General features: G+C 37.6%; 1 protein-coding gene across 5 annotated transcripts in view; it reads right to left on the bottom strand.

The window, feature by feature from the left end:
• RUNX1T1 (RUNX1 partner transcriptional co-repressor 1) overlaps window positions 1-26269 on the bottom strand; it is a 156905-nt gene that overhangs the window by 24746 nt on the left and 105890 nt on the right. For all 5 annotated transcript variants that reach the window (XM_049853588.1, XM_049853590.1, XM_049853589.1 and 2 more), the window contains 4 exons: window positions 14979-15229; window positions 9367-9452; window positions 8437-8638; window positions 410-478 (listed from right to left, as the gene is read on the bottom strand). In XM_049853588.1, coding sequence (XP_049709545.1) covers window positions 410-478; window positions 8437-8638; window positions 9367-9452; window positions 14979-15229 — 608 coding nt within the window. The remainder of the gene's footprint in view (window positions 1-409; window positions 479-8436; window positions 8639-9366; window positions 9453-14978; window positions 15230-26269) is intronic.

Below are 26269 nucleotides of genomic sequence, written 5' to 3'. Positions count from 1 at the left end.
AGAATGCAGAGGAAAAGGCTGAAGTATGCAATTTAATTTATAAAACTCCAGGTTTTTTTTTTTTTCCATGAAAGAAAAAAAATGCAAGCAAGCTGAGACTTTTTATGCCAAGTTTCAGCCTGAAAGCATTCTAGCCCCTGAAAAATAGGGGTTTATAATGGAAATATTGCCAGCCTCTCAATTACAGTGGCACTAGCAGATGCTACTAAAATAAAAACTATTTCATGTTCTAATCAGGCCTGGTTTATTAATCAGGTTTTTTATTTTGTTTTGTGGGTTTTTTTTTTCGTTTTGTTTTATGTTTGTTGTTGTTGTTAGCAGTAAAGTTCTTGTCATTCTTCACATCACTGCATTAACAACTGCACACAGCTGCCAGAACACTGAACTCATGTTTTTAAACAATTCTTACCAGCTTTCTTCCAGATCTCCTCTGGCACGTATCCAGAAGCAGGCCTGTGAAGGAATTCCCGATGCGCGTCTATAGAAAGGATGAAAAGGGGGTAGAGAGAAGAGGAAAAGCACCGTAAGCACTGTTGTCATTACACAGCGCTGAAGTTAGCCATGCCCATTCTTTGGAATTCTCTCCAAAAACGCAATTTTAAAAGGCTGAACATTTTACTTCCAGAAAATAAACAAAAATAGCAAAGCCAGTAATCAGAGCACAAGGAAAATAGGTCACTGGTCTCAATACCTTGTATGCCCGGAGCCAAAACCACTTAACCATCCCACTGTACCATATGATGTTTGGGAACATCTTCCCGAGCATTCTCTCTCTATGGGACTGTTTTTGTTTAAGAAAAATTCTATTTGGTAGTTTTCCTTTGAAAAGTCAAATTGGTAGTTAGGGCAATGCAATATACATACAGCTCTGATTCTACCAACTCTCGGTAAATAGTCTTATTCCATGGCTAACCAGTTTCCACACTTAATTACTTCTTAAAAATATCACTCAGCATTGAAAAATGTTCACAAATCAGATCATATGGATTTGACATGGGTAGAAGAAATAATCATTAGAATTAATTCATAACTATTCAGTTACCGGAAGACTTAATACATGCTTTCCAGAAAACAAAGTTCCACTTAAAATTCAATGTTATATTTATTACACTTGTCGAATTTAAAAAGTTTGATAAAACAGCTAGTAATAAAGTTTATACAGAAATTCTAACTTTCAAAATAACATTTTCAAGGAAATGACATGTGATATTTTATATTTTTTAATAAATGCTTGAAAATAAAGTGTATATAATCGTCCATAGCTAAAATATGCACTAAATGTCTTCCATACTGGATATTCATAGGAGGCCTATGTATTTAACTGCATTTTTACACCAATAACACAGACCTTCTATGTTTGTTTGCCAACCATCCCGCCATGAGGTTTTCACAGAAGCACCACTATGCCCATTTTTTTTTTTAACATGTTGTTGTTAAAAAAATTGGCAGAGTAAGCCTACAAAAAAAATTTGCAGGGGAGGGGGGAGTGTTATTGGTAAACAAACATAAAAGATGCGCATTTAAAAAAAAATTGTGTAAAAATACGGAAGTAGTTTTTAAGAAGATCGTTTTTACATTTTATAAAATATATCATTTAACCTATGATAAATTTCAAATACTTGGAATTTTCTCTACATTTTTAAGAAACGTCAAGTAGCGTGCTGATTTTTTGTTTTTAAATAATGCTTTGTCTAATGGTATATTAAAGATCAAATACAATTCAGTCCAGTCTCTTATATTTTATGGGGCTACTAAACATAAAAATAGAGAAAATTACAATCAACTTAGCTAAACGTATTTCATTATATTCGAATGCTTTAAATACTAGGAATTCTTGTAGGTGATCAGCTAGCCAGAACAGTAGAGTTCCCCGACTATTCTGAATTAGCAAAAGCTTACTATAGTTGGGTGAATGGTAATATGGAAACTCTCTGTACTATCTTTGCAACTCTCTGTACATCTAAAATTATTCCCAAATAAACTTTATTTTAAAAAGTTTATATTATAATCTTACAAGTGCTTGATAATTAGATGAACTAGAAATACCCATGCATGTGCACATTCATCTTTATAGACAGTAAATTACAAAAACCAAATTTTTTGAAGGTAATTTTCATTCCTAAAAAAAGAAAGAAAGCTTTAAAACTGTTTGGGGCATAAATGACTTAAAGGAAACATGATATGGCTAATTAGGTTTGTCAAGATTACCTTCCACACCACTATAATTACTTCCATTGCACTCAAGTTCACATTTAGCCACATGACACAATAAAACAGATTTGCTCATGACCACATTTAAAGGCTAGGAGAAAAGTCTTTTGGTACCATACAGAATACTAAGAATAATTTATTGGATAAAAATAGATTTGTAAAATCTGAATACAAACAAATTTAAAAAATGCCTTTTGTCATTTATTGAACTCAAGAAAGATCAAAGGCTTTATAAAAATTATTTTTGATAAATGGGCTATAATCGTTATAAGGAACAGGAAAGATGATGTCAAGTTATCCAAAGTTCAGGCATGAAAGATACAAATTACCATCCCCAGGCAGTGTGACAGGCAGAAGAGAGTTAGTTTTAGAGCCCAGTAGAGCTGAAGCTTGGCTCTGCCACCTACTAGCTGTGTAACTTTGGGCAAGTGATTTTCTCTACACCTCAGGCACCTCATCTGTAAAATGAGGAAGATACTACCACTACTTGATAATGTTTCTGTGAGGACTGAATGAGGTACTTCACATTACATGTTTTGACTTGGAACACCCTAAACGTTCATTAAAAGTTAGCTGTTGTTATCCTCATTGTTACTATTTAATAGGCTGCCCAATAAAATTGAATATATACTGATTTCTATCCAAAGAAAGTAAAAAAGAGCACTTTAAAGTCCCTCCCCCCCGCCCTGAACGTAAATCCAAGTGGCACAAAACTTATCCCAAGAAAGAAAAAACCATTAAAGAAGTTTGGATTAAGCATTACACACCAAGTAATCATTTGGGCATGGAAGTAAGCAATTTGCTGTCTCACTCCTTGGTAGTTCTCAAATTTCTTAGATGATAAACTTATTTTAAACCTCATTTGGAATGTTTATGGCCACCAAATATACTCAAAGATTAGGTCTAGGGCTCAATCATCCTATCTTCCCATGATCTGTACACTGGGGATCCTGAAGGTCCCTATCAACACTGTGTAATATGTCACCTTCTTGGCTACATCTCCCTGTAATTCTCATTTGTCATATCCACATAAACTACAATGTCACCTGACTAGAAACACAACAGAAACATCAAAGTCAATCAAGTAAAACTGTTTTATTAACCCTAATCTACTTTCCAAAAAGCCTTGTTTTTTAAAAAATAGCAGCATAATCTAAAGGCAAATATCTGCATACACATATTTTACAGTACCCACTCCAGTTTTAAGTCACTGCGTCCTTGCTGAGCATCAGGCCTACCAACAGAAAAAATGAACTGATCAGTAGTAGATGTACTTCTCAGAAATCTATTGTGATATCACGATGAATCCTACTGTAATAGCTACAGAAATCAAAGAACTTATAAATTTAACATCCCCTCTTCTGATTAAACAGCAGCAGTAAGAGAATCTATATAGCTGAGTTTAAAAACCAAAATTATTCCTAAGTTAATTATTATTAGGTCAAGGGACAACTTCTCCCTGAGGACTCTGTTATTTTAGAATAGGGGTTAATATAGATAAACCTATAGAAAACACTTTAAGATTTTTAAGTCTCGGATTCTAAAGAAGCTAATATTTAACAATTAACTCTTGACGACCTATAAAATACCAGTTGCTATAAAGTGGAGAGTTGTTCTAAAAGGTAGTCGTAAGAACAAAGAAGGTCCTGTATGAAAAACCAAAAAAACCCAAACTCGACGGCAACGGGTAACGGGTCCTATATGAGATGTCTTAAAATGCTGAAAGATGGAAAAAAATATAGAAGAGTGTACGCTAAGTTGAACATGTTTTGAACTCCAAATTGCTCGAGAGTAGAGAAGGAATAATAGGAGGGGAACAGGACTAAATGTTTACGTTCTCCTGAAAATAACACACACCTATGAAGAGAAGTGACCAAAACAAAGTTGGGGGGAAATGTTCTAAGGCAGTCTGTGATGTTTGAAAGAGATGGAAGGTACACTACACTACAACAGATGGAGACCACTGGATACTAGATACAGCAAGGGCCGCCATCAACATACATGAAGGGATGAGCTGATAGCCTTTGGAGAGCCAACGTGGCCTTATATGACCCAGGACAGCAATGCTCAAAGCTTGGCAGCACCTAGGTATGGCCTTCATCCTGTAGTGGGCAGAATGAGGCTGTAATCATGATAATATCTATTACAAAAACCATCAAAAGAAAGGAAGGGTTAAGAGATCCTATCTTTACAAACGCCACTTATTTCTCTTTTTAAAAGATAAATTCAGGACTCTAAACACTATGTTTCAGAAGCCCAAACTCAACCTAGAAGCTAGCAACTGCATTAGGATTCTCACTGTTAACAATAAAAATGCCTAATGCTGCAGTTGGCATAGTGGTTATGTGCTACAGCTGTTAACCAAACGGTCGGCAGTTTGAATCTGCCAGGCGCTCCTTGGAAGCTCTGTGGGAAAGTTCCACTCTGCCCTATAGGGTGGCTATGAGTCGGAATCGACTCGACGGCACTAGGTTGGTGGGTTAATGCTCCAGGAGACAATCATCTCTTATCCTTTTGAAAAGATGGACATTTTGCCTAATAGTCACATCTAAAAAGTGACCCAATATAATTAAATATATTAGGCTCTTTGAATACTTTACACATTTTAGATTATGGGCTCAGCTGAATGGCCCTGCAATAAATTTCACAATGTGATTTAAAGGAATCAGTGCAAATGTCCAATACTCTAAACTTTTATATTCAGATGTACTCTGAATAACGTGTGTTTTTTATAATCTGTTAGTACATAAATTGAACAAATCCTTTGGTTGGAAGAAAACTATTTTTCTAGAGCCTGGTATTATAAATTAAGGTCCCAAAGGTACAATAAAGAGTTGCTGTATTTAAGAAAGAATTTCCCCTTTCTAGTTTATCTATGAAGTGTGTAAATAATGAGTCACATATTTTGAAAACAGAACCTAGTATTTGAGAAATTAGCTTTCCAATTTTGTTAAGAATTGTGTATTTGGAGTATTTCCTACAAAGTAAATGAGTAATAGTAAAAAATACATTATTTCAAAAAGTCCTTCAAAATATCAATCTGTACTTTGACTTACAGAATGGAAATAACATTATGGCTTCAGTGTGTACTCAGTGCGTAAAATTGGTCAAGAGGTTATTCAAAATACAGCCTTTACTATCTGGGGAAAATGCCTCTTAAAATTCAATTAGTAATAGACTAATGATGTTATCTTACTAATCCCCCCACATTGACTTAATACTATGGATATATTTCAACAGTGAGAATGAGTTTAACAAGTGTTACATCATTGATGGAAGTGACATTCTCCTCTGGGTGGTTATTAGACACATTTAAAAACATACTAAGTATGTGTATGACTAAATATTACCAGTGCTCCAAGATAGGAGTGTAACTAGGACAATATTTTGAGTTAACAATATCTCCTATAATACTACACTGAAGGTCTTCTTTGAGAGAGAGTAGAATTGAGAGAATCAAACCAAAAGAAACACACACAACCGTAGGAAATGGAAACCCAGATGTATAAAAAGATACAAACATACCCATAACTCTTTCTACACACACATATACCCGCCCCTCCAGCCCACACACACACACTTTTCAGAGGTAGAAAGTAGATTTTTCAGCCAATAAGTCCCAATCCTTTCATTATACACATCAATACATTCAACTTCAATGCCCAGGAGAGAAACAAAAAAAGCGCTTAATGTAAATGATTGTAGTCCATGATTACAAACCACCTGCTCTCTTATTTAAAGCCCAGGTCCACAAAGCAGAACTCATATCAAGAATATCGACTAGCAAGGAAGCACGGTGAAGAAACTTGGCTAATAAAACTTGAACATTGTGTAGCTCTTGACAAATACTCTCTAAAGTTGTAATAATTTCTTAATAGGAAATCTAAGATTCTGTGCCCATAAAGGACAAGACTATTTTAACAGAGTCGAAACAAAGAAATAAAATACCTGTAGCCATTTTACAATATAATCTACAATCGCTTAAAACCAAAGCAACATCTCAGCTATACCAAAAGTATGAATTCATTAAACATCATTAAATGTAATATAATTTGTACATTCTTAAGAAGTTTTTAAAAACAAAATTTATTCCTTTGGTTCCATATGAAGGAAACTGAACCGATCTTCCTGGTGAACACGCCATACATCAGCATCACCAGAATCCAGTTATGGTAGTGGTGACTCTATAGTTAAGTGTCATATGTTCTTTATGCTGATAATAACTCCTTTAAACATGAAGTCATATCAATTTCTGAAACTGTTATATTACTGGTTCTTTTGCATTGGACAGCAGATAGTTTCATAAGGTCAGGGGACTATACTGAGGTACCCATCCTGCATCCGCAGCACTAGCTGTTTCCATGCCTAACTCCTCCACTAGACCAAACATTCCTTAAAGGAAGGAATGAAGTATCTTTTTCCTTCACTACAGTGCCTAGCACAATGTCTGGCACATAGTAAGCACTCAATATATAGTGACTCAACGGATTTGTTCAAGAGAGAAGGCCAAACTTGATATTTCTACTCTCAAAGTTTATTTATGTCAAGACACTCAATTTTTCCCTACACTACCAAAAAAATCCAAACCAAACTCATTGCCGTCGAGTCGATTCTGACTCATAGCGACCCTATAGGACAGAGTAGAACTGCCCCATAGAGTTTCCAAGGAGCGCCTGGTGGATTCGAATTGCTGAGTTTTTGTTTAGTAGCCGTAGCACTTAACCGCTACACCACCAGGGTTTCCTACACTAGATGGTTACAAATATCCCCCCTTTTGTTTTTCCTGAGATGTATCATGATTAATCAATTTTTCATTCACAATAAGAAAATAAAACCAAGATGTTTATTTTACTCTGCCCTAAATAGTTGTTTAAAACAATACTGGTTCAAATCAAACTTAAATCTATTTTCATCATTTAACATAATCTAACAAATACATTTTTGTCTTTAAAATATGCTTCAGAATAATGCCTGTTGGGTAAATTAAATGACTTGGAATCTTCCTTTATTTTATACTTATTATGGTAATAGGCATTTAGCATTCAGGGATTAGCAAAACTAAAGTGCAAAGAACACTGCACTGGCTAGGAATAATTTAAATTAAAAAAGATAATGTGTTCAATAGCCAAATAACACACTTCAAGCTTTTAATTTTTGACAATCAAGGCATGGTGGTAATGTGGCCAAAGTCATGAACTTAACCTGCAGGCTGTGTAATCAGTTTTACAGCAGGGATGATACCCTAACCAGAGTTAGCTGACAGGTATGGGGCTGAACACACAAGAGAAGGAAATGAAAGAATGGGGATCAATACAAGTCTATCTTCACTAGGTGTATTCACGCAGTATTCCCATGTAATGGCCAGCAATGTGAAGGATAATATCCCATTACTAATTGAGGTAAGATTTTAGAGATCATTTAATAATTCTTTCAGGTTGAAGATTTCTTTCAGTATATTTGGGGTTATATTATACCCCAGCCATTCCCAAATACCAATACTAAATATGGCTACATATTAGTGTTCAATTTCAAAAGTGCATATTAATAGTTCTGCTATAGAACAAGAATTAATAAAATCATGGTCAAGCAATCTAAGTTACAATCGAATCACAGCAAGAGAGCTACATCTTTAGCATTAATTTTCAAAAAGCAGTGAGCAAATGACAGTCTTTAGGTCTCTCCTTGAAGGGGTTTTGAGTAAACGTTTTGTTTTGTTTTCTTTTTTAAATATAAGATACAGCTACAAAAAACAAGATAGTCTTAGAGACCGTGTCTTGAATTAAAAGCCAGAACACATACACCTGGAGAGCCATGCCCTGAAACACTGGTGCGCAGTGCAAGAATTCTCTGGAAAGCTTATTCAAGCTGCAGATGCTCTGGGCCCAGCCTGGGATTCTGTTTTTGCAGGTTTGAGGCAGAGTCCAAAAGGCTATATTATCAATAGGTTCAAATTTTAGTGATGCCCGGTAAATTCCAGTTTGGCTTTGAAACTCTGACATAAGCTTGTCACCTTAATCTGGAAAAGCAGTTCAAGCTTTGTGACCCTTTCTTTATCTGTCCATCTAGCTACTTTCTTAACAGATAAGACACATTTGAAGATATGTAAAGTGTCTATTGTTCCAAAATTCCCTACACATGCTTTATTTATCAACAGACAAGTTAAAAATGAAATCAGCATTAGTAGCATGAGAAATATCTGTTGGCTCTGTCCATCTGAAAAGGTACCTAATGCAACGGGGTCTGGGTTGACGGGACTCTGCTGCCTGGAGTGGCTGCTGCTACTGCTGCCGCCCTTTTTCAAGTCCTCTGCATCACTGTACCGCCGGATCCAGTAATTCAGTTCCTCACGGTCTGCCTCCTGACACCGCCTTAGTACAGTGAGAGACCGCCGGGTTTTTTCTACCATGTCCATTATGCAATTTAACAGCTATGTGAGAAATAAGGGAAATAGGGAAGAATATATAAATCATCACACATTTGGTTGATCCAAAAAAATAACCAAGCCCAGTGCCGTCTAGTCGATTCCGACTCATAGTGACCCTATAGGACAGAGTAGAACTGCCCCATAGAGTTTCCAAGGAGTGCCTGGCAGATTCACACTGCCAACCCTTTGGTTAGCAGCTGTAGCACTTAACCACTACACCACCAGGGTTTCCATTTGGTTGACAGTAAAGCTAATAATTCTAGGACGATAAAGGATGATATCCCTTCTGATATTTTTAAGAGTTTGGATTTGAAATTCAGATCCAATAGCTGACAAAATTGAATGGAGATGAGCAGGAAAAGTGAGAGGTCTAAAGATGAGTTATGACACAGATTCCACCTGAAGGGTCAGAGCCAGTAAAACCACCTTCCTAAATACTAACGCCATTGCCATGTAAACTAAATGACCCTTTCCCAGGAAAACGAGAGCCCAACAATCTCACTTTGAAGAATTTTTTCCAAGATCTAAACATCTGTCTTGCATAAGTGACTTTAATATCGATTTAAAAACTGAATTCTAAATTCTATCACAAACCTTCTCACTTATTTTTTTCAAACAAATCAGGAAAGATAGTGCCATCAAAGTATCCTCAAGCTTTTATTTTATCACCTAACCTCACTCTGGTTGTTCTTCAAAACATTTTTTAATCTAAATAATTACCAACATCTTACATGGTCAAGATGTTTCCATTCTTCTGCCCATTCTCTGTCTGTCAGTCTGTGATCGATCATTTCTTCTTGACGTGTGCCATGCAACCCTACAATGTAGAGAAGAAGGCTGATTCACCCTCAAGTATTCAGTGCAAAATCCATATGGACACAGTCACAAAGCAAGGATTATGTGGGAAAATGAGCAATCTGAGAATATATTTGATTTTGAACAGAAACATGAATCACACTCAGATTCAGAATCTTGGGTTCCTCAGAGAATGATAAAATGTTAGAACTAGAAAGAATTTTAGAGATCATCTGGTCACAACCTTTCATGTAACCCATGAGGAAACAAGTTAAATGACACCAAGTGCAGGACTAGTTATCTATACAACACCCCCATTATATCCTAATTCTTTTCTAATAATTTTATTTTTGTTGTTGAGAATACACACAGAACATACACCAATTTAACAATTTCTACATGTAGAATTCAGTGACATTGATTACATTCTTGAATTTTCTGAGTTGCTCCTCCCTATCAACATAAATTCACTGCCCCTTAAGTTTCCTATCTAATCTTTTGAGTTCTGTTGTCAACTGGATCACGTATAGATGGATCCAAAAGAGCACAGTGCTCAAAGTAAACATTCTTTATTAGTTAAACTAAATTATTGTTTGGTTTTAAGGAGACTTTAGGGGATACTTTTGTTTACGGTTTAAAGATCATCTCATATCTAACTTACCCATTGCTGGTAGATATGCAAAAAGACACAGCCATTGTGGAGAACAGTATGGTGCTTCCTCAAAAAACTGAAAATAAAACTACCATATGACCCAGCAATTCCACTCCTAGGTATATGCCCAAAAGACTTCAAAGCAGAGACTCAGACAGACATTTGTACACCAGTGTTTACTACAGCACTATTCACAACAGCCAAAAAGTAACATCTTAAATGCCCAACAATGAATGAACGGATGCACAAAATGTGGTATTATCCTAATTCTTAATACAGGAAACCACAATTAGATGTTACACTGTGTCAAAATAAGGCTTTCCTGATTAAAAATCAAGATAGCAGAAGTTATTTTTACATGGGCAGAGATAAGCACGGTAGAATTTTTCCACATTTCAGCATGGTGTAAATGAAGACCATCCTAGTAGACATATCACCATGATAAAATTAGGCCATGAAGAGAGACGGCTGGGATAATACGAAAATGATAGACGTATAGTCAATTAACCAAAAAAATAATAATAACAAAAGTAATTTGGACATCCTCTTTAAAAAAAAAACAACCTTTCAGACCTAATTTCAGACAACTATCATAAACGCAAGCCAAGAGACCAAAGTGCTAATTTGAAGTTCATAACATAAGCATTAATGCTCATTAGCATCACAGTTAAGACGACACTACTATGCAAAAGTGGCATGTGAACGTTCGCCTGGTGAGTAACAATATTAATGAACATAAACAGTTAGTTGCATTGTTCATCCACACAGAAAATAACTGTGCCACACTAAAAGGGATGAAGGCTCTGATCAGAGATACCCAGAAATGTTTTGCTCCTCTTACAGGTTCATTTTGGATAAAACCCCTTTCATTTTACTCTAAAGGTAAGGGACAGGGCTATGGCTGTATTTTCCAATTTAAACATTCTTTTTGGTTGCCACTTCAGACTTAGCGAACTAAGTCTGGCATGTGTTGGTCTTGTAGGCTGCCTATGCTACGCCTCTGAGGGCATTCCCAGAAAACCCAGTGCCATCGAGCTGAGGGCATTACATAAGAATTAAACGATGGTAAGAGTTATAAGACAATTCATGCCATTTTGTATGAAATCTAAGTAGATAGCAATCCTTTTTTTTTAATTGATTTAGAGAAATAAACACGATGAGTCACATGACTCCTTTCCGCCCACCATGAAATGCGATTTAATTGGTAACTAATTGCAGTCAACAAATACACAACAACTCTTTCTCAAGCCAAATAAAAAATTAAATATAAAACACTTCGGTGTCCAATTAGAACATATTCTTAGATACATTTTAAAAGCTGAAATTGTCAATGCCACCTATTGGTAAAAAAGTAAAATTGCAAATACATTTCAATAATTTGCATAATAGAAAAGATGGGGAGAAAGTATTATTTAATTATTGCTCTGTTTGTTGTGATTCTTTCAGGCTGAAATGTTTTCAAATATGTAATTTTTGTTGACTTTTCGTTGCCTGTGTTCTAGGGAAAAAGCACTATCATCCAAACTGGTCATCATGAAAAACACCGAATGAGACAGTAACTTTCACAATGGAGGCATCTTAATATCTGCCTTTTAAAGACCAAGAACTCCAGCGATCTTGAAAGTTTCAAAAATTTAGCAGACTAATCAGTAATGATATGAGCTCTGGCATCTACAATCACATTAACGAACAACAGGATGTTTGTGGCTACTGGGACTCTAGCATTTGTGGAACGCTGCTAAGTTCTATCTTGTTTTTTTTTAAGTAAGTTCCTTAGAAACACTCTTGAACCCAAGTACTTGGTAAAGAAATTTAGCAGAAAACAACTCGTTTTCTGCTTTTGAACTCTGATAGTCATGAGTTAGAATCAAATATCCTAAAGGAAAAAATAAAAACTCAAAATTCTACCTTTATTAATTTCTCTATTTCTGATGCTTAAATATTTAGTACCTCACCATTTTTATTTCTATTCATAATGCTAGAGGGATGTGCTAAAGACAAATAGCTCATAATCATTACAGGGCACATTTTCATTTGCAGGAAATGTGACACTAATATTCAGTCTTAACTGGTTCTTTATGTTTTAGAGGATTTTAACAAACTCGGCTGATACGCTAAGCTTATTTATGAACTAATGCTGCTTATAAAGATATGTTGTTAAATAATTCTAGTGACTACATGTCCCTATATATAACAGGAATTTATAAATCATACCAGACTAAGTATACCAGTTATGACAATTTTTATATTCTCAAATGGCAACCTGATGTAAAACCATAATTTGTTACCCATACATCAAGATTTTATTTTACATTAACACACACACTAAACTATGCCAGCCTTTCAGGATATTTAAGTAGTTGCACATACTTACAGAGATTAACACTATTAGGTTTATAAGCTAATATAATTAAAAGGTAAGGAACATTGTATAAAGAAAATCACATAAAACCAGTGAGTACAGATATAATTCATAAAGGGATATTTTATATTACTAGATGAATATATAACCATTGCACATAAGCATAATTACTTCCTTGCTGACTATACTACACTGGAACCAGTATTTCATAAAATAGCATTTGCTGCTGAAGAGACAGGCCATTTCCAAGCACCTACAAAATGGGATATCTTGTATTGGTTTTACAATGACCTGATGGCTCTACTTGTATTTTAAAATGAGCAATTGTGGTTTTAGGTCATTAAGTCTTTAAATGGCAAAGCTTTTGCTTAAAAGGGGATTGCTATGCCCTTTGATTTTGGGGGTCAAAATATCAATCCAGGCTGAGAAATAACAAGACCACTTTTGAAAGCTCTTCAGAAATGGTACCTGAGAGAACATTAGACAGACTGGCTATCAAAAAAACCACATATTACACCTACTCCTCACTTATCAACTACCTCATCATCCAACATTCCACATTTAGGACACTAGTAAAAACACTACTCTCTGACTACTTTGGGTACGAGGGGCTGAGGAGAGACGGGGAGGAGGAGAAGGTTTGTGAAAGAAGTGAGGTCTTGTGAGCCACCAGCAGCTCGTATCACCCAGGTCCTGCAAAGGAGCCGGAAGGGCCAGGGTGAGCGCAGGGTGGGCTGGCAGCACAGTAGGCAGCAGGAGTTGGGGCTGCAGGGATCAGGCAGGGGTGCTCAGAAGTCTCTTCTTCCAAAGACGCCTCTCTGCCACCTCTGCAGCCTGCAGCAGGCCCAGGTGGCCAGGCCTTACCTGCTCTCAGGTCCTGGAGCTGTTGCTGAAGCCCATCTCTGGGGCTGGTGGAGCAGGAAGGTGGAGAGGCAAGGTGGGGGGGTCACGCAGAAGCCTAGAGCATGGGCAGGTGATGGTGGGCCCCTGTTGCTCCAGAGGCAGTGGGCAACCCCTGACCACCCCTCACCCAAAGCCCGGCAGTGGTGGGGAAGGGAGGCTTGATACACCCACACATCCCAAAGACAGGATGCACACTCGACTCCCACATATGTCAATTTTCAAATAACGACCTGCTCTTTCAAACCTAACCATGCCAATAAGTGAGAAGTAGGTGTACATGCCACTCGTCTGACACAATATAAATGTAGAAATTACTGCTGTGGAAAAACAGAACTACTATTTTACTATCTCCCAACCAAAGCCTTGATCAACTACCCCATTACCCTGATCTTCCCTTTCTGCTTTCTAAACATTTGGTGGTTTATGTGTAGAAAGGCAAAAAGACCCTAAATATGGAAGCCCCCGTTTGCTAATAACCTAGCTGAAAATCTAAGGTAAACTTCTGCTCACCACACTATCTCTGTATGTAACTAAAAACTGATTGTCACAACTACTCAAGCAATGGATCACTGATTGGCTGCATTTCCCAGAGTTCTGCATCCTCAGCTCTGTTTTCTGGCTCCCCACTTGGACTTCATCCCTTGCCATTTCCAGCATCCTGCCAACCAAATCACCAGGTCAGGAATGTTTGCCAGCAACTAGGTACAAATTAAGAAGTCCTGCTGGGTGACAGTATGGAATAGGACGTGGAAAAAGAAGGGTTGACTGTTTCAGTGTTTATGAATAGCTTGACTCACCAAAAATTAACTAAGAATGGAAGGTCCTCCAGGAACAGTGCACTTACTCCCTCGTGGTACCATCACCTTGACCACTGATCATGTATCAAAACTTACGTTGCTCATATTCCCTCTCATTTTTCATGGCAGACAGTTGTTCTTTAGAAGGCAATGCCTTCATTCTCTCCTGGCAGCTACTCTACTGCCTCACGTCCAATAGCTTTATGTAACGAAGGAACTAACTCAGGCAAAAAGAACACAAATTTGCCCCCAACTCAATTCCCTCTTTGTATCCTGATATTTAACACAAATCATTAATGCTGAATTTAACCACCGGTGTGTACTTTCAGGTAAAGGAAAGTACCAATTCATCCTTCAAAGAACATCTGTCCAGTGAAGCCACAGATACTCTTATGCCTTACCGTACTTTAGAAATATGGAATAACATGGAGACTGGGAATATCACAAACTTTGAGACGATCTGAAATAAAAGATGCAATGCAAGAAAGGAAACTGATTTAAAAAAAAAATATTTATGGCCTGCATACTGCATATGAAATTGCTCATGCTAAAATAAAATTTAAACTAAAAAATTCACTTTGCATTTACTACCACAAATTAAGGATTTTGTATAATTTAGATGCCTCCTCCCAAAACAAATGACCTGCTGTCTTAAATACAAGTGACTGAGGGAACAAACCTGTTAAAAAAAACATAATAATAGTAACCAAGTATTCTCATAGGCAAAGAAAACTTTTACCCCATCACAGATTTCAAGCCTCAAGTTCAGCTGAGAATGACGGGTATCTTCAAGCATCCAATCCTATAAAAAGTGAACAGATCTTTCTGTCTTACCCATAGGTCTGTTTCTGTCCCTGAGGTCCCTGTGGCTGGGGTGTCGATAAGAGTCCCTGTAGTGGTGGGCAATGGCCATATCATCCAAACGGTAATGCTGAGGTGGAGGTGGGGTAGGGTGAGGCAGGCCGTTGGGCTGGTAGGATAAGCCATTATTTGGACTGTACCGCTGGCCTGGGCTAATAGTGCATGGTCGCTTGCTTGGATGTTCTGAGTGCAAAGGCTCTCTGTCAAAGCCATTTTCTTTGGTTCTGAAGTGGGGAGGGAGAAAAAGATGTTGTTTCATAATGTATTCCACAACCAGCATAGTTCAGACATGCACACTTGAGCTTGTACTATCAACGGAATATTTGTTTATTGGCCAGAAACGTTCTAACCTCAGCTTCCCCAACCAATGAGAGTTCAAAGGAACCCATGCTGAGGCCTACAGGATCATAAGGCTGTACACAGGAGAAAATATGTTTCACTTTTCATCAAATTAGCAATTCACAACTTCTCCGTTAACACTCTTGTGGTTAGCTCACAAATAAAAGGAAATTCGACTGCCCTTTGCAGGTTACATTTTCATTCAAAAGAGGTTACCTGACTTCCAAGGAGTTCCTCTAAGGCCAGTTGTATTTGGTGAAGATTCGTCAAGGTAAAACATCATTACTCTCTTGGTGAGTATTACAGATACACCTATTCCTTTATCCCCCTTGGCATCTGACTTTCATGTCAGGGAACATCTAAAAGCAGCGTTATCTAATACGATAGCCACCTGTGGCCATTGAAGTTGAAATGCAAGTCAATTAAAATTAAACACAACTTAAAATTCAGTTCTTCAGGAACAGTAGCCATCTTTTGGGTTCTCAGCAGCCACCTATGGGACTATGGTATTGGACAGTGCACATATAGAACAACTTCATCACTGCAGAAAGTTCTATTGAAAAGCACTGATCGAAATGAGCTAATGCAATAAAGCAACGCAATGTCTGGGGCCCTGACATTATCCTCAGTCACCAAGATAATCAACCAGCAGTGGCACAGAGCTAGCCAGGACTAGAAGGGTAATCTAGATCAACCCCTTACTTAAAAATTGAGGAAATACATGCCCGGAGAGCTTGTGTGACAGGCCTGGGTCAACAGGTCACGTGGTAGGACTGGCACATCCAGACTGCACACATCATGTGAAGTACAGAAATTTGAATTTTGCTTTCAGAAGGAATGTGTTCTATAAATGAAACCTAATAATTAATCATTGCCCCTGGATTCTCAAATAAAAGTAGTACTAAATAAGCATTTTCTGGCTAAATACACCTCTGTTGCCTTAGAGGCAATAACCAACAATACACTCAGTGAGATAGGAACAAAATCAGCTCCAACTTCAACTGGAATCATAGCCCCCAAACCAACGCTTTGCTCAGCAGCTGGTTCTCCTCACAAGGCCAGCCTTCTATTCTTAGGCCAGTGATGCCTATTTCCTCAAGGAAATTCCTCATAAGAAGTCACAGCGACTGCATATTTCGGCATGCCTTTTTGGTTTCAGGTTGGTAAAACAATAGCATAGAGGCCTTAAATAACCTTTCCTACTTTCCCAACATCCAGAAATTGTCTTTGTCTGGTAACACTGGAGGGGTCTGAGTGGAAACAACTGACAACAGAGATCATCAGGGGCAACAAGATTCTACAGTGAAGCATCCTTTATGTCCCTTCGGGATGGATGCCCACTGACAATTTACACATACCAGACTAAGGAGAAGGAAGGAGTTAGACACAGAGGCTACAGACACACAGAGAACTGAGGGGGCGTCTGTCCAGTTAGATGTGAAATGAATATGTGCCCCAAAAAACAAAAACCAAACCAGTTGTTGTTGAGTGGGTTTCGACTCATGGCAATCCCACGTGTTGCAGACTACAATTGGGCTCCACAGGGTTTCCAAGGCCGTGACCTCTTCAGAAGCAAATCGCCAGGGCTTTTTTCTGAGGTGCGTCTGGGTGGGTTTGAACCACCAACCTTTCAGTTAGTAGCCCAACACAGCCATTTGCAGCACCCAGGGACTACAAATATGTGCCTACCACTTGCTAAAGGATGCAACGCACGGGATACGTAGGAGATACACTGGAAATGACAGCAGAGCATGGCCCCCTTGGGTGTGAGGCCAGAATTCTCAATGCTGCTCCCATCAAAGTATATGTCTGTACTAAAAACATACTGACTCCATACATATTGATCACTGATCCATACATATTGTACACTAAAATGTACACTATAGCTCAGCCATTACCTAAATGCACTGCTTTAAAATAACTCTAAAAAATGAAAGAAAACATTGTAGATATCAATTCATCATCTAAGAGTGTATCCACGAGGCTCTAATCTGCATTTTCATATCCCATACATCTCCAAATAATACATTTAAACATCCAATGTGTATTACCAGCATACATCAGGTGGAAAATACTGAAGACTTAAGAGCTATGAACATAATGCTAACACAGCACCTACCTTACTGGCAGTGTGGTGTAGTGGAAAGAGCACTGGACTGGGAATCAAGAGACCTGAGATCTAGTCCTGGCTCTTCCACGACTAGCTGTGTGACCTTGGCAAGCCACTTAACCTCTCTGGACCTCAGTTTGCTCATCTGTAAAATGAAAGGGTTGGACTAGATCAGTGGTTTTCAAACTGTGCCACCTGAGGTGCTTCAGGGATTCTGAAGGCAGTGAAGAATGTTTTCCCCAAACAATCAAGATTTTAAGGGCCAGAGGAACCCACTTACCATTTTTATCTATTTTACAAACTGGGGTTCCATACAGAATTTCATTTTTAAAGGAAAAAGTCTGCTGCTAAAATTAAGTTTGAAAACCACTGGACTAGATGATTTCTGAGGTCCGTTTCCAGGTTGAAAACTCTACAATTTAATTATTCTATCTAAATTTCAAATCTAAATTTCATGGTTATGCAGGTCGAAACACACAGGGCCGGCAGTCCTCTGGCCAAATTGTAAGTTCCCAAGTCAAACACCGTAGCTAAGATTTCTGCTCTTTGCTTTGAACAATTTATTATTTAGTTTATTTTTCCTGCACAAATAGAAAATATGCTCTAAACGTCTTACAGCAGCCCCTGTAGCATTTCTAAATATCCTTGGCCCAGTTGTGTAAAACCGTCTCGACTTACTCTTCTCTTCTTGTTCAATGATAACAACAATGGCATACAACATTGGGAGAATTCTTAGTTTTCAAAGTAGTCAGATATGTGATTTATTTTAACCCTCAAATCAGCCCTCTGGATCAGTCGTATTGCTTCAATGACCCATTATTAAGGGTGAAAAACGCTTTTTTCCCTAATACAGGGAGAGTAATGTCTTAAGGGGCAGAGTTAGGTCCAGAGTCTGTCCTCTCACCTCTGTCAGGGACCCTGACGTGGGTCCCATTTCTGTCAGTTACAGAAGCTCATCGCTTCTTGGAGATAGTTACATTTTAACACTGGAAGCATTAAAACATTCACAGCCACAGAAACAAAGCTATGCAGGGTCCCTGGGGCTTCCTCCCACTCACATCTACCTCTTTGTAAGGCCAATCCTATTCAAAGGATGCGTTATGTCCAGAAAGGGAACTAAAACAACCTGATTGCTTTTTGTCTGTTTGCTTCTTAGAAATGCCCACAACTATCTATGTCTAATTTGCCTGGGCAAATTCCAAATTTGCATTTCTATTTGTTGCCCTTTCAAAGTGGATTAGGCAAAACTAAACAATACTTTTCATTGTCCCATTTCAGCAATACTCTTGAAATAGCTCCAGTTCTAGAGGAAAGGCCTGACGTCTCACAGAGTACTGGAGAGTTTTTGTTTTGTTTTGTTAATCAACCTGAGGATGTTTTATCTCCCTGCCAGAAGCACCATTCCTGAACATCAGCTAACCACTTCCCCATGTAGCTCCTGATCACTTCTCTCTGTCTGACGGCCCTAAGGCTCAAGAGAGCTCAGGAGCAGGTGTATATGTCTTCAAGTTTCTTAACTTTCTGGCTTCAGTTTCCTGCCCTTTCATACGGGACTAAGAGAAAAGAAGGCATGTAAAAAAGCTTAAAAGACAACTTAATTTACACTTTCACTCCACCTCAAACTATTTTTCGCCCAATTTCTCAACAGCAAGAGCTCCAAACTATTAGAGAAAGAAAACATTTTAAAAAATTTTCCTTCTATATGAAATATTTAAAAAGTCATGATTGGCCAGTGTGTATTGATAATCCCTTACAAACATTTACATAAAGTAGTATAACATTTAAGATAATGGGAAAGAATGAAAAAAATCTATTATAAAATCATGATAATACAGAGAATAAAGGAACTAACTTCCTAAAATGGCAAGATCATACATAAGATTTTGTTCCCAGATTAAAATTAAAAAAAAAAAAGTGGGAAGAAAATACCACTATAAAGACTCTCCTAGAAGGCAGCAAATTAGTAGAGTATAATCAACTTTGGACTGAAAAAGAAAAAAACTTGAATTCTAATCTTAGCCCTGTTATAAATAAATGCCCTAGGCTTATTCCATGTTACCATTGGCATCTCAAACTAAACATGGCTGAACTGACCCACTGTTCGCCATACTTCCTATACCAGCTAAGTACGCCCCCTTCTGCCTAGTCGCCAAAGTAGAAACTTGGAAGTCACTCTTGGAACTTTCTTCTGATCAAGTCCTGTCGCTGGTCTTTTAACCATCTCTGGCCTAAGTGCCTTCTCCTGGTCCCGGGATACCTTTATCTTGGCCCAATTACACCACCATCTCACTCTGCCAGCATCTTGGCAGGTAGCCAGGGGACCTCCAGGCTTGTTTGCTGTCTGTCTCAACAGCCAAGACCCAACCCTGGACCATAGTTCCTTGAAAAATGAATGGGAGTGAAACTCTGGATCTAAAACTTCTTTGAGGTCCAACCTTCTGTCAGGCATTGAGGACTTATTTTATTCTTGTATTTCAGATGTCTACATCTAAATCTTAGGAGGTAAGAGATTTATTTAAAGAAAAAAAAGAACATCTATAACAATGATAAACACATCTTCCTTCCCTTTTTTAGCACATGCAATTTGTTAAGGTTTTCATAAGAGTTACTGGACACTGAATCAATCCAAGGGGGGAATCATTCTCATCATCGTATTTTAAAAACACAATTCACATAAATCAGAGACTACATCAGCCTGAGACCAGATGGTGCCCAGCTGCAACTGATGACTGCCCTGATACGGAACACAACAGAGAATTCCTGATGGAGCAGGACAGCAGTGAGATGCAAACCTCAAATTCTCATAAAAAGACCAAACTTAATGGTCTGACTGAGACTAGAAGGACCCTGGAAGTCATGGTCTCCAGACCTTCTGTTAGCCCAAGACTGGAACCATTCCCAAAGCCAACTCTTCAGACAGGGACTGGACTGGACTACAAGATAGAAAATGATACTGATGAGGAGTGAGCTTCTTGGCTCAAGTAGACACATGAGAATATGTGGCAGCTTCTGTCTGGAGGGGAGATGAGAAGGCAGAGGGGGACAGAAGCTGGCTGAATGGACACAGGAATACAGGGTGCAGAGGAGGAGTGTGCTGTCTCATTAGGGGGAGAGCAACTAGGCATATACAGCAATGTGTATATAAATTTTTGTATGAGAGACTGACTTGATTTGTAAGCTTTCACTTTAAGCACAATAAAAAAAAAACACAATTCAGTAAGAGTTATCTTCAGAAACTATTAGGAAATAGATGAGTTAGGAATTTTACACACTACCTTTTTTATTGGTGTTGAATCATGTGTCTGAAACAAAATAGATTATAAACTCCTCCACTTCTTTAAAAAGAAAATCAAACCTAATTCTTCATGACAACATGCAGTGGTTTTCTGTGTTTCATCATCACTATAGGGGCAGTGGGAAATCTGGATGGCGAAGAACAGAGAATGACACAGGACATCGCCATCAGGGCCAGATGGAGAGAAATGCCTTCAACTGCTCCGTCACTGAACAGCTACCTAGGGGATAACTTCCCAAGCAGCATATTAATACCTTTAGGAGCATACAATGCAGTTGGATGCTTGCTACTCCAGACACAGTAACGGGATGCCTGAACCTTCAAGGACCACAGTAATCAGATGCATGGATCCATCTGAGCCTTTCCTCTCCCAACAAGAAGGTGGAATGCTTCCATCTCGTGTCTCCTGTAGCTGGCCATCTGCTCAACAGACTGCCTGTGACTCGCCATTCCCCTGCTTTTCCTAATCTCTGGCCACTGCTGAAGTATTCAATTTCCACTGATTCTGCTGTTTGGAACCATGCTTTCTTATTCTAACCCACTGCCTATATGTTGTGATTGGAGCCACCCACCTTTTTATGTCAGTGAACCAATCATGGCATTTGATTCCTGGGTTCCTCGGGGCTTTTCTTCATTGTTGCGACTTTTCACATCTTTTAAAAATTAACTAAATAAAGGCTTTTGGGAGAAAGACCATTTGGTATACCATCGAAAAAGACTGCATGAAGTTTTGTCTTTAATTATTTGCTTAATTATCGTTCTTTTTTGTTTTTGTTGTGTTTTGGGCACCCAGTACATATAAGGCACTATGCTGGGCTTTAGTGGGAATACAAAGATGAGCAAGACACTATCCCCCTAGTCCTTCGTAAGACTACGACTTAGTACCAAACTTTTTGAAATGTGATGCCAAGAAATCTTTTAACGTAAGTACAATTTAACTGGAGATATAAGACTTCTACACTTCCACGCAGGACCTATACGTGGCAAGTACCATAAAAACAGTAGGAAGGTGGTATGAGAGATCAGAGGAAGGGAAGATCGCTCCAGAATGTAAAAACTGTACACACAGAAGAGCAGGAGCTGGGCCACGTGAAGCTGGCTTCAAATTCTGGCTCCGCTATTTGCCGGCCATATGAACTCAGGTGGCTTAACCTCTACACGCCTCAGTGTCTTGTCTGCAAAATGTGGATGATTATCTCAGAGCTCCTGAGAGGGCTATACAAAAGAATCTATCTAAAGAGCCTAACACATACTCAGCATTTTTAACAAGTTAACCAAATCATTTCCTGAGGTGCTCAGAAGCTAGTGGTATGGAATCACAATTATAAGAGCATGGGTATTTAAGTCGGAGAGCCTAGGGTTAGAATCCCTTCTGTGCCTCTTACAAACCATGTGACCTCAGGTAAATTATCTAGCTTTCCAGAATCTCTGTAATAGATCTGTTAGGAAACCAATGTTATACGTTAATATGTTAATCATTTAGCACAAGCCCTGGCACATATTAAGTCTTCAGAAAATATTAGCCATTTTTATAATAATTATGACTGGGAAGACTTCACTCATATAGCACATACTGAGTTAGGCTGTGAAGTATGAATAGAATTATGACATAAAAACTACAGGACAGAGGAGAAGCCATCAGTCAGAACACGGAATAAGGCATGAAGAATGCTCACTAGAATTAGACCCTAGGGGCGCGGCAGGAAATAAAGGCTAGCAAGTAAAGGTTGAGGCTGGAGTGTGGAGAGACGAAGACATCCTCTACAACCACGCTATTCTTTCTTATCATATAAATGCAATTGTAATGCTACTGTACTAGAAGCTTTCAAAATTGATATGAATGTAAAAAAATAAAATAAAATCATTCCTACAGGAATGATTAGTACTCACTTGTTGAACCTGAAGAGTGTACAAAAGATGCAACACAAAACAAGAATATATGAATATAATGTAAAATTCTTGCCTTTTTTACGGAATATTGAATGTAGTAGATAATATAAATTTAATTATTTGCATACTCAGTGAACCCTACAATTCTTTGTAAAGCTTACCTACCTTTACCTACCTTTTTGCCTTTAGGAAAAATGGACCTATGCTACAATGACAGATCTCACAGTGTCCATCAACACTGCTCCAAAATGACTACCTTCTGACCCTCCCACCTTCAGCATTTTCTAACTTACTAATTAAGCCAGGAAACCTGGCTGACAGTAGATCTTCTATCTTAGAAAAGATTTTAAAAACCTCAGAATATTATAGTATAGTACCTATACACTTGAGAAATTATACAGAAGAAATAAGTGGCATTAACAAGAGAAATCTTAGTAGAGCCTTCCTTATTTAAATCGCACGTTAATACACATTTTATGCAACTGGAAGATTTCAGATATGTAAATATGCTGGTTTCTCCACTAAGAACTCTGAGACTTTGAGAAAGTTTTTTGGGCCTTAGTTTCCTCAAGTGTAAGGAGAAGGAGTTGGCCAGGTCGACCTATAAGATCCCTTCTCAGCTGATAAATTATGTAATTCTAAAGTTCAAACAAGTCTCTTTAGAAAATAATGTTTAATGATTGGAGAATGGGGGAATATTGTTATCAATCCAACTACATCACCTACTATTAAAAGTCTAGAAGTATTAAGGTGAAAGTAAATCAAAGTATGATAATATTAAAATGATTATACATAAAAAAAGAATTCTTTTGTGTGTGTGTGTGTGCGGTACAGTGTTTATTTCTATTTGGTAAGTCTATGGGTTGACTTTATTCCAATGTATTTTCCATAGCATTTAAGAAAAAAAAAAACAGCATGATCTTTAAATTAAAAACCGTTTTTTTTTCTAATTTGGGTTCTGCAACATTCTACCACAGACCTACAAATTCAGTACAATTGTTCAGAAACTCTCCCGAGAGCTATACTAAAAATGAAGTAGAGTAAATTCCACTGTTCCAGACAGAAAAATGAAAATGATTTCACAGACATCCCTAGAGTATTCATTTCTCTGTAAATAACAATAATGCTTAAAAAAAAAAAAGCGACCAGTTACAATCAGATTTAAGGATGAGAAGAAAGTTAAATTTGCCAAAACCCATCCCAGAAACATGTGATGACTGTTCAGTAGATAAAATTCAGCAATTGTCATAGAATTGAGGCCCCCAAAGTTGTAAACAAAATATAGAGTGCTCTTTTGTTCATGACATGTCATGAACAAATTACTAAAATGTGTTTTCTCCTCAGGTGTCAGTTTTTCCCTCTTTTAGTGACTGATGGCTCCCAGTGTTATTACAGAAACAGATTGATCTTTTTAATGAGCCAGTTTAATAGACTCCAAAATCTCACCGTGGCTGCTCATCCATGTCAGACCATATGCACCAACAAAACATTCAGTAAAACAAAAAAAGCTCTGCTGTCAGACAGCTCCATACTCTATAAAATCGCATACAGTAGATATGGATATACAGATAAATAACGAGAGGAGAGGAAAATGCGTATGCAAACAAGATGAAGAAAATATATGCAAAAAAATACTGTAGAGGGCCATATTTTCTTGGCTCTGATCAAATTCCCACAAGATACAAATGTATTTACACAACATCTCATTATCCTTCCTCCTAACTCTGAGGAAACCCATTTGCCATCTTTCCATTATAACACATGCTTCAGGGTTCCACTTGAAAAAGAATGATCCATCCAAAGATCAACCGCATGAATTCTGACTCTACCAACTGTCTATAAATAACCAAAAGGGGAATAAGACTGAGGACTCTTTTCAGAGTTCTACCTGACTGAATGCATACATGCAATACATACACAACTACAGATCACCAAAACAAGAATGCTAACTATCTGTGGAATTTAATATGAAGTTTTCCTATTGATACGTTAGCATGTTGCTCAAAGCTTACATAAGGATTGCTTGAGAGAAGTTTAAAGTCTTGGCATATTCAAATACAAAATTCTACTAAAGAGCCAGAGGGGAAATGGCTGGAAATATAAATGAATTAAACAAGCTTTCATATTGCCTGTTTCCAGTTATTTAGCAGTTTAGATTTCTAGAATAAGTTGTATCCATTTCTAATTTTGCCTGTAGAATTATCTCTGCATTTATCACAGCTATGTAAACATTTCTCTGTAACCCTCTCTTCCCAAACCCCAAATAAATTTTATTCTTTCCCAATTTTCTATCTAGCCTCTAATTCTTTTATCATGTTATCCCAGAAAAATATCAATACCTGTGCCCAGCACTAATTTTATCCAGAATAAATGGGTTCGGATCAGACAGGAATGTGCATCGTCTATTCTTACACCACTTTCTGGTTTCTGGCATCATGTGGACAGGCAACTCAGGCACCTGGACTAAGCAGTTCTCTTGAAAAGCTAAAGTACCAAATGCTCTATTCACTCTTAAGTGTGACCAAGAAAGTATGATTTGCAAGAATAGGAAAGTAACACCATTGGTAGGTCATATATGAAGATGAGTCTACAATATGTCACAAGCAGACTAATGTTTAACCTTTTGTTTTAATGATACAAAACTATCAAGAGAAGGTCCTATCTCAAGAGGGACAAAATTCTAGAGATTGCAGTATAAAAACTGCTTAACAGAGGATTATGTATTAACAATATGTAAACTGGCTGGCTTTTAATAACATTCTGATTAGCAAAGCTGCTAATGCATTTAAGGGTGGATAAGTTGGGCACAGACAGATGTCTCTGAGCAGCTATAAGACTCTTAAGCTCCTGTGAATCTGGGACATAGTTGTACCACAGCATCAACCTCTCAAAGGCTGTTAAACCAAACCAACACCTGGTGAGACGCAGAAAGAGAATGGATGCGTAAAGAAAGGAAACAAAGCATACAATCGATAAGTTTTTTAATACAGTTTCATTGTAAGATTCTCCATAATTTACAAACACTATGAGAATGCTGTAATAAGACTTTATATTTCTAGATTAGAAAATATTTATATACGAGGTTGAAATATTTATGAAAATTATTTTAAGAAGGTACATGGGAAATTTCACGCCTATGCCTTAGTCAAAAGCTGTAACGTTTAATTTTAGAATTCTCAGTTATAAGAGCAGAGTGCCTGAGAGAATAAATATTGGCTGATGAATAAAAATTTTCAGCAAAAACATTACATTATAAGCTCTATTTCTGAACTCTTTACTTAGTTTATCTAGCTTTCCAAGAGTTTTCTCTTAATTCATATAAAATTCAAATTAAACAGCTACTGTACTGTGTTTATTAATTAACACATATAGGCCAACTTTTAAAACCATCATGTTTTAGAGCTACCTGGTTAGTAAAGAGGCACAGGAAAAAACAGAACTTCTGCTAAGAAAACTTGTAACAGCAAATTTAGTAACACTGAGCGGCAAAATATGTGGTTGGGTTGAACTATGTAATAAACGAGAATTTTAATACTGACTGTGTGCCTAAGAACCATCAGGGGCACTTGGGGTACATGAATGTCATTCACCTTCACCTTTTAACTGTAATATTACAAGCAGTAAGGATTA

This window comes from Elephas maximus, chromosome 15 (assembly GCF_024166365.1).
Source record: "Elephas maximus indicus isolate mEleMax1 chromosome 15, mEleMax1 primary haplotype, whole genome shotgun sequence".
NCBI classification, from domain to species: Eukaryota; Metazoa; Chordata; class Mammalia; order Proboscidea; family Elephantidae; genus Elephas; species Elephas maximus.
This window is presented reverse-complemented; position numbering and strand designations above follow the sequence as displayed.